The following is a 9,996-nucleotide window of genomic DNA, read 5'->3' as shown; positions in this document are numbered from 1 at the left end:
GATGACGCGTAGTGCGCCGACAAAGTGCCCATTGCGCGTGTGCGAGCGTGGTAGGCCACGGGCACGCAGGTGCGAGCACCTGCTTGCGACCGTGAGAAGAGAGCACATGAGCTTTTTGTGTTAACTCCATTAACACAACGACATTAATAAGAAAGGGAAGTCATCAAAATTCTCCGATGTGGGATTATTCCCTATGCACTTCCATATATAACATTAATTAACAATTAATGTTATTTTAGGCCTAACTTTAAACAATTAATTTCTCATTCACCCTTAATCGATTTTGAGCAAATTAATAGTCTAGATCTATCTACACGAAGCGTAGATTTTGATTTTGAAGTCAATTTTGACTTTTATCGATTAATGGCATTTTGATTTTCCATAAAATCGTATTGGTCCTTTAAGGCCCTAATATCCAACATAAAATAATTAATTCAATTAATTCGATTCAATTTTAATTTTAAAATTTCTTATTCAATTAAATAAAATAAATTAAATTAATCAAAATAAAAAAATAATTTATAAAATTTTAAATTCATAAATATATAAATCTTAATTACTTGATAAAAATTTTATAATATTTAAAAATTTAATTATTTTATTTAATTAAATTAATTAATATTTTATCACTTCATTTATTCAATTTTTATTTAAAAATTTAATGAATTCAATTAATTAAAATAAATTTAATTTTAATCCAATTGGATTAAATTAAATTTTAATACTCAACCGTCCAACACCTGTTTTTTTACGGGATAGCAGCACCTGTTTTGCTCTTTCCCGGCTGCCGCGATTACGCGGACTACCTGGCTGTCGCCGCCGCCATCGCCTCCCAAACCGAGCCCTCGCCGCATTCACTCAGTAGCCCTTATCTTCTTCATTTTGGACGCGTGCGGTTTCTCTTTCGGTAAGTGCTGTAGCTCCTTCGTACGCTTTCTCTTATTCTTTATTTAGGACGCGTAAGGATAGTAGGTGTTGCAGGCCCTCCTCCGGCGAGTTCGTTGTTCCCTTCCTCTTCCCACGCGCTCGTGAACTTATTCTCTAATCAAACGTTTGGATATAACTATCTGAACGCAATGACTGGAAAGAATGCGAAACAGATACCTAAGGGTACAAAGAAGGGTGGGAGGGACAAGAAAAAGAGGCATGGGCCTCGCCTCCCTTCTGCTCTCCACAAGGAACTCGAGCACTTCAATGCGGATCCTAACCTTGAACAATCGGATTTGGAAAAAGATAAATTTGGAGAAGATGTCTATGAGTATGACGAGGAAACCCCAGAGGAGGAGACACGAAAGAACCGCCGCTATGATTCTGTAGATAATTATGAGTATGAGCTACCGGAAGAGTTTGAGGTCAGCTAATTTCATTTTCTCGCTACTTTGTCTTGTATATCAAAGTCTGGGATAGCCATTTACTTATCGATCCGAAGCTATACATTCTTGTTAGGATGAGGATGTGCCTTCAGAGGATGAGGAACTTGATAGCGAACCTTCAGAAAAGTCAGATGATGATCAGGAAAACAGTAGGCATCCAAGGATGCTCGAAGATATTACAGGGCTCCCAAGCATGGCTTTTGATGGTATGCGTCATCTTCTAAATTGAAAATTCATGAGTTATAGATGATGAATGAATTTATTATTTGGTGCAGGCCAGCAAAAAAATAAGATTGTTGTGACGGACTTTCAAGGGGATCTAAATGGTAAGAAGATTAGTATTCATGATCTTTTGGATCCTCTTCAGCAGGAACCTGGGTATAAAAACCTTAGGAAGAAATTGCACAAAATAGAGACAAAGCCAATGACTGTTGAGGTTCCTCTGCCAAAGGTGGAAAGGGAGAAACTGGAGAGGAAGGTGGCTTATTACCATACCAGGAAAGATATGACTAAGTGGGAGCCATTGGTTAAGAGGAATAGAGAGGCTCCTACTTTGCACTTTGATACAGATGTGAACTTGGGTTTTTCAACTATAGGATCAATTGCTTCTGAATTTGAACCAAGGACTGAGTTTGAGAAGAAGATGGCATTACTAGTTCGTGATCCAGAGATTGTGGAAGCTTATAACAAAGATGGTGCAAGACTTTTAGAGCTTAACAAGGTAGTCTCATTACATTTTTCTATTTTCTACATTTCCATTACTATCATAAGATACAGGAGTGTTTTTATACTTCGTTGGCAAACAGGAAATAGTGTCAACGGTCAACTATGCATTTTTGGTGTTGATACTAAATGAATCTCCTTAAAGTTTTATTCAAGATAAACCTTCTTGCTATATGTCATTTGTAGATAATAATTTTATTAATCAATAAGAGTGTAAATAGAATAAACTCATAGGTTGAGTTGTGAATTAAAATTTAGAAATAAAAGTTTTTTATTAAATATAAGTAAAATTAAATATATTAAATTTTATTTTCACAGTAGATAAAATAGCATGTGAATGCTTAAGATGAATGACAAGAATTTCTATAAAACTACAGTCATGATTCCTTAGAGGCAAAATACAAGATAAAGAAAGTGGGATGTGGATAAAAAATGAAGGGGAGAAAATTTGTGTTTTTCCTAGCTGTGTTCCCTCAAAGGGACAGAAACAAATAGAGGTCAAATTCAATTAAAAATTAATTCTGAAAGTTATATTTAGTATTTATAATTTAAAAGATGCATTAGGTTTCATTATGAGTATTCTCATGAACTTCTGGAACTTCATGTTCTAATTTGATAAAACATATTTAAAATTATTCATCAAGTAAATATATCAACAGCAGAATGACTGATAAAATGTTGCATTGTGGTATAGTATAGCAATTTTTATAAGATAGATGACAATATGAACTGAAAATGTTTTCTCGATTTGGAAAAGGTTCTTGTATGGTCAAATTTTCTCAAAGGATAGGGTATGAATAAGCAAGTCTAATTTAGTGCATGCCAAATTCTGAATTACCTTTGCAAATTGAAGTATATTTCATTAAGGTCTCATGAGATCCCAATTCAATTTATACTTGGAATTTGGATTTTCTAAGCCAAATTTATGTTGTATAATCATTAGATCCTAAGGTATTGATCACTACATTGGCAATCAAATGCAGGGAAATATGAAGTAGCTGAATATTTAGATTATTTGGTTGTCTGAAAGAGGGAAAATTTTAAGATAATTATGGTTCAAGTTTCAACTCTCAAGTGGGAGATGTTCACCAGAGAACTTGGTGCAAGTTGCATGATGATAATATATGTTTTGAGTGCTGTGAAATGTAGATATCACTGGAGATCATGGAATTAATTCAAAATAACCAATTGGGATGGCTATCGGAGTTTTAATCTCAAATGTTTATGGATATGTATTTATTTGTTGAGTTAATCTTGAGAAAAAACCTTTGCTCATGCTAGATAGGGCCTGAGTGTGTGGTTAATTTAATACAGTGATATTCAGTCTTGATGCATGATACTGTTTTGCAGCATAAATTTTATGGCTAAGGTAAGGTTGATACTCTGAACTTTGCTAGGCCTGCTGCCTTGCCAACCACAGATATACTTGGGCTAGGGTACTTTTTTGCTTCATTACTAAAATTTTCAGACAAGTTTATCATTCCATATGAAATATGTCTTAAACCTTTTTGTGGCATAGTTTTAATTAGTTCTAATTTTGTTTTCTGGTTAGACATCATCATCTAAGCTGTGTCCCAACTATTTGGGTATGTGAATCTAGATCTCTTTGCTACTAAGGTAAGGTTGCTACTCTGAACTTTGCTAGGCCTGCTGCCTAGCCAACCACCGATATACTTGGGCTAGGGTACTTTTTGCTTCATTACTAAAATTTTCAGACAAGTTTATCATTCCATATGAAATATGTCTTTCTTAAACCTTTTTTGTGGCATAGTTTTAATTAGTTCTAATTTTGTTTGCTGGTTAGACATCATCATCTAAGCTGTGTCCCAACTATTTGGGTATGTGAATCTAGATCTCTTTTAAGCTTTATGCGAAGTTATATCATTTAATGTGGATTACTATTTCATAACTAGAGTTATTTTTTTAGGAAATTGTGCTTTGGTGGTATTGGTTTCTCTCTTCACTCTTGGAAATATACTCAACTATAAGCCTTGACATATGTAGTTATTTTTTCTGCATTTTATCCTCCTTTCAGGAGATTCTTCTCATTCTCTTTATTCTCCCTCTTTTTTCTTCTCTCCTATTAAATTTCTCATTCTAATTGCAAATTTCCCTAAGTTCCAGACGATGAGAACTGGAAAGTCTCATATCTTCTCAAGCTTAAATTCTCAACATGTCATGTCAGATAAATCCATTTTGTCGACTTGACAAGTCTTAGTACATTTGCTTTAGTTTTAATTACTTGTGCTGTGGTATGAGTGTACTTATTTAGTGTGGGATGTGTGCTGAGTCTATATATCTTGAGCAGACAGTTTTTACCACATTCATTGATTCTCCCACAGATAAATATTGAGGATGTGAAAGAACACCAGAATCGTCTTGCTAAAATGCGTAGCCTTCTTTTTAATCATGAAATGAAGTCAAAGCGGATCAAAAAAATAAAATCCAAGACATACCACCGTATTCTCAAAAAAGAGAGATTAAAGGCAGCTTCTGCAATGGAAATGGATCCTGAAGTTGCGAAAGAGAAAGCTAGGAAACAAGAATTTAAACGAGCAGAGGTAAATGAAACTGATATCCAGTTTGTGAATTCTTAATTATGGGCAATGAGTTTTCCATTCAGTTAGCATCTCTATTCTTTACAATCTTAAATTGATGTTTTTTGAAATTTATGCAGGAAAGAATGACACTGAAGCATAAAAACCGATCAAAGTGGGCACAACGAATCTTAAAGCGTGGACTAGATATTCAAGATGAAGGGACTCGAGCTGCCATATCAGAACAACTCCATCAGCATGCACTTTTGACTAGGAAAATGAATTCAATTGAAGATAATAGTGATGATGATAACTCTACTGATGATAATGACAATGATGACAGTGATGAACTATTATCTGAAAATGGAAAGAAAAATGTTTCCAAATTGCTAAATAAAGCAAAAGAAAGTACACTCAAAGCCCTTGAAGATGCAAGCGAGCCACCAAAGTCCGGAATTTTTGCATTGCCATTTATGGTATGGATTATTTTTTTTCTCTTACATCTTGGTACGATGCTTGTTTAGAGTATATTTCCATCTTCAGTCAGTAAATGAATATATTTGCTGTTGTTGGCTGTGCGCTTTGCATCATTTTTCTTGTTAGTTTTAATCAATCGTTGTTTGTAGTTGTTTATCAGTTTTCTTAATATACGTACTAACACCTACAACTTACTGTATTTGCAAAATTTGAAATTTGCTAGGGGAATAATTATGTTTATTTATTCTTGAGAAAGTAGCAGGGTCCAAACTTATTGCATTATGAGCTTCTGCCCCAACATGGTGGGTAAGAGCACCATTTCAGTAATGTTTGAGTAAAAATACATTTAATTTAGCCTTAACTATATTTTGGATTTTATCGTAATCGTAATTAGTTTTAATATGAAGTCTGCTATCATGGATCATGGATCAAGGATGTTAGAAATGATGAATGTCTGGAATAGACTTTCATAGACCAAATTTATGGTGAGGTTAATTTTATAAAAGTGGCAATATTTATATGTGTGCAATGTTGATATCAGTAAAGAATTAAACAAAATTCTCTCTTTTCCATCCTTCTAATCCACCCAAGGGCTTGAACAAACACAGGAGTCTCTGACTTTATCTTTAGGTGCTAGAAGGAGGTTTCACTTGAGCACCCTTCTCATTGAGTCCAACATGGTGAGTTCTTGCATTCCCCATCATCCTTCTCTCCAGATCTCATATGCTGCTGCCCTTTGCAGAACTGTTTCTCCCTCTATTTTGCACTCTTCTCTCCCATATGACCTACTTATGTATAAAAAATAAGTCGATTTCATTGTTTCTTCCTTTCATATCTCCTTCCCTCCCCCCACCACTCTCTGCCGTACCTCTCCTCTCTCAATCACCAATTGAATATTGGCTCCTTGCTTGTTAGAACCCCTTGCTACTTCCCTCTATTTTCTTCACTTCCTTCCCCATGTTCTCCAAACTTTCTACTTAGCTTTCATACTCTTTCATGTTCTTCCTCAAACTCCCTCAGAACTCTTCTCTGCCTGTCTGCACTCGTTTATTCTTGTTACCTCATGATGCTACCTTGATGGTGTGATCATCTGGAATCAACTCAGTTACTTTTTTTTTTTGGTGTGTGTTTGTGGATGTTTTGCGCTCATCATTTAATTTTTCAAATTTGTGCTAGAGGGTAAGCTGACTTTCCAACTGGGGTTTGTTACATCGATGATCAATTGGTAACCCACGTTAGTTGAGAAAAATAGTAAAGAATTATTATTGCAGTGCCAGTTATTTTTGTATTTATTGCAATCTTAATTAATGGTGTTTTACAATCTGTTTTCCACGGTTAAAGGCATAAAAATAGAATAGACTATAATGGATTTATTTTATTAGAGTGGTTCAAATAAAGAGTTAAACAAAGTTTATTGGAGTTCAGTTTTATATAATATTGACAATAATAAGAATCTAACAAATTTAATTTCAAAAATAATAAATTTCTTTTGACCTCCCTTCTTTAAGTGTTGTTTCATCAAAGTGGTGTCATTGCCGATTGTGTTCCACTTTTTGATGCAGGAGTGGAATAGAAAAATCTTGATTGTGTCAACTAGTAAGGCCTGAGATTTTATTCCATATTAGGAACACCACATGATCAACTATCACCCGTTGACCATAGCTAGTGTTTGTTGGGCTAAGAGAATACAAGGTATAGTTATATTCTTCAAGAGAAGAAAACTCATCTATGTCAAGGATGAATGAGAAGGGAGGTCTAGGATCTCAGGTTTTAGGGACAATTTGGGTCTGTAATTTGCATTCGACTTTGTTATGCGTCCAACTTGAGCTTGTTCTCTATTTTTTTGGATCAAATCTTTCTTATTTATGGTCTCTTCAAGCTCAAGAATTAATTTTTTTTTAAAGGAACGTGGCTTGAAAAAACAACAAGATGCAGTGGAAGAAGAAGCTCGGATGGCACTTCATGAATATGATGAATCATTGAGGCAACTTGAGAAAGGACATGATATAAAAAATCCAAAATCAGCTAAAGTTAGTGGTAGAAAAGTCTTTGGACCCTCGAAGGACAAAATTCAAAAATCCCATAAGAGAATAAAAACATTCAATGATGACCATAATAGTGATAGTGAAGCTGGCTCAGATACCATTGATCGTGCAGATGTTGAAGAAGTAAATAACCCGCCACAGTATGCCAATCTTGGACCTGCATCTGATGATGACTCTGAAAATGTCACTCATTCTATATTCAAGGTAATGATTTTCACTGATTGGTGATTCCGGTTCATGATTGCTATTCTTCATTTATGTCATTTTTGCAGAGTTTTGATGACATTGTCAAAGAACCTGGTCCGAAGACAACTTATGAAGTAGCAATTTTTGCTTCAGATTCTTGGAAAAAGGTGTCAGATTTTATACAGAATGTATCTATTTTAATTCATTTCTCAATTTTGTCCATAATCAGTATTGTAATGATTTGGGTAGATTAATGGAGAAAATGTGGTAGATGCTGGGAACACTAAAGCTGCAGCAATTCAGAATTCTCAGATGCTTACGCATTTACCTGAGGTCTGTACCCTTCCAACCTCTTTTTTGTTTAATCAGTGAATAGAGCTTACAGGGCTGTCTTCTTCGTCCAGCCTGAGGATATGAATCAAGATAGTGATGGTGATTCTGAGGAAAAGATGGTTGATGGATTTTTTTCTTCGAGTCAAAAGCATGATTATGAACTTCCATCTCAAGCTGACCTTATACACCAAGCCTTTGCTGGTGATGATGTGGAAGCTGAATTTGAGAAGTATAAACTAGAACATCTGAATGAAGAGTGTCCTGAACCAGAGAAGCCAGAATTAATTCCAGGATGGGGCCAATGGACAGATATTCAACAGAAGAGAGGCATGCCTTCTTGGATGCTAAATGAACATAAAAATGCAAAGAGGAAGAGAGAGGATGCACTTAAGAAGAGGAAAGATGCCAGCCTAAAAAATGTGATCATTTCTGAAAAAGTTGATAAAAAGGTGAAATACCTTTTGCTTTTTGTTTATATTACAACTATTATCTTTTTTGTTTGTTGGAAATATTATTAAGCTGTAAGATTCACTTTTCTTTCATGGAATAGGTACTACCTTAAATGTAGATACATAATTTTATATCATCATTCTTACCTTGAGATGATATGTTTGTTTTCTTGAAGGCTGAGAAACTTCTTGCAAAGACTCTGCCTTTTCCATACACCTCTGAAGAAGTTTATGAGCAGAGCATTCGGATGCCAATTGGACCAGATTTTAATCCAGCAATAACTGCTGGAGCACTTAATCGGCCTACTGTGAGTGCTTGTCTTTTCTTTGGTTCGATATTCTGCATATTTATCTTAGAATATATGGAAAAGACAGGATGGTTTGACAATAACAAACAAAAATGAGAGCCATGATGGTTTGAGTTATTACTGTGTTTTGTTTATTTGTTGTTTGTTTAGTTGCTATGTTTGAACTTCTCTTTGCATCCATTTCTACTTGTCAGTGTGAGGATTGGAAATATTTAATCGCAAAATGGTTTTCAGATAAGGTCGTTACAGAAATGAACATTCATTAGAAATGATTTCATCAGGATTTCCAATATGTTTCCTGGGATGTGACTTCCAATAAATATTCTGGAATGTGTTTCACTGATGTACATGTCTGCTGAGTTGGGATGTTATTATGTCTCAGAATGGTTTGCTGCTAGTTTCAGTTGGATACAGAGCAATCAAATTTTCTTGTTTTCATCTGTTTTTTCTACTCAAGATTCAGTATGATCACAAGATAAGATGCAACCCGGTATCCATATCATTGGAATATTCTATATTTAAAAAAGAAGTTAAATTTAGGTATTTTATGTATTTCTTATTTGTAGCTGCTTTTGGGTGCTGACCTGCAGACAGTGATAAGTTGATATTTGTTAAGGATCTAATAGTTGTTTTGTAGATGTATTAACACATCTGTTTATCATTAGATTTTAATTTAAGTTGTGCTTTTCTGATCTTTTCTTGTGCATGAAGTTCATTGATGACATTTTATCACCATATAATTGCAATGATGTCCTTTTTAGTAATATTTTACATCCCATAGAATATTAGATAAAAATTTTCAATACCAGTCATGAGAGGACAATAGTTGTTAGTCATTCTACTTAAGGCTGTTTGGGATGCCAAATCATTATTTCTTAAACCATTTCTTACTATTCATCATACGCGGATGAAATCCACACCTCAACTCTTTCCTAGTTATATATGTCGAGCGAATATATCTTTGTCTTTGGCTTTGTTTTGGATTCTTATTTCTTCCTGTTTGACCATTATCGTTTCATATATATGTAGGTTGTTAAGAAACCTGGTGTAATCATAAAACCCATCCAGTATGAAGAGGTGGATCCTAATGATGATCCAGATCAACCAAGGCGAATAGTGCAGAAGCTGAAGGCACAGCCCAAGGTAAAGAAAGGCAACTTTGCTGAGGGCAAGCCCAAGAAAACGGCATCAACAAAGAAAAAGACTTAAACTTGAGGGCACCCTGTCAAATTATATTCTCCTGTTATATTTATTCCTTACACTTTTCGCCCTCGAATAAATCTTGTTTTTATCATGTATGGAGACCCTAATTTGAGGGCTTTCAAGCACAAAAATGTTATATAATGTAGAGTGACACTCGGAAAAGGGCGTTTTCTAGGTTTTTGCCCTTTTTTTTCTTCTACATTTGAGCTACAACATATCTATATTGTTTTGCTCCATTCTTTTCCTAACTAATTTCAGCTTTAATTGTCGGATGAAGAAGCCAGCAAATTCCATGTACCAATTGTAAGTTGTATGTTATGATGATTACATTATCATTAGAATCGACTTTTCAATCATGTAAC

General features: G+C 34.7%; 1 protein-coding gene across 1 annotated transcript; it reads left to right on the top strand.

Annotated features, from left to right (window-relative positions):
• Window positions 1-773: 773 nt before the first annotated feature.
• Window positions 774-9,914, top strand: LOC141820886 (uncharacterized). The gene is made up of 12 exons (XM_074708280.1): window positions 774-907; window positions 982-1,352; window positions 1,447-1,579; window positions 1,649-2,094; window positions 4,439-4,657; window positions 4,774-5,109; window positions 7,015-7,359; window positions 7,428-7,508; window positions 7,591-7,674; window positions 7,746-8,123; window positions 8,300-8,431; window positions 9,461-9,914. Exons 2-12 carry the CDS (start codon window positions 1,077-1,079, stop codon window positions 9,638-9,640), a joined length of 2,610 nt encoding a protein of 869 aa, XP_074564381.1. The 5' UTR covers window positions 774-907; window positions 982-1,076; the 3' UTR covers window positions 9,641-9,914.
• The last annotated feature ends 82 nt before the right edge of the window (window positions 9,915-9,996 follow it).

Source organism: Curcuma longa, chromosome 1 (assembly GCF_044706935.1).
Source record: "Curcuma longa cultivar G26 ecotype Majalengka, Jawa Barat chromosome 1, ITB_CL_G26_1.1, whole genome shotgun sequence".
Lineage (NCBI taxonomy): Eukaryota > Viridiplantae > Streptophyta > Magnoliopsida > Zingiberales > Zingiberaceae > Curcuma > Curcuma longa.
This window is presented reverse-complemented; position numbering and strand designations above follow the sequence as displayed.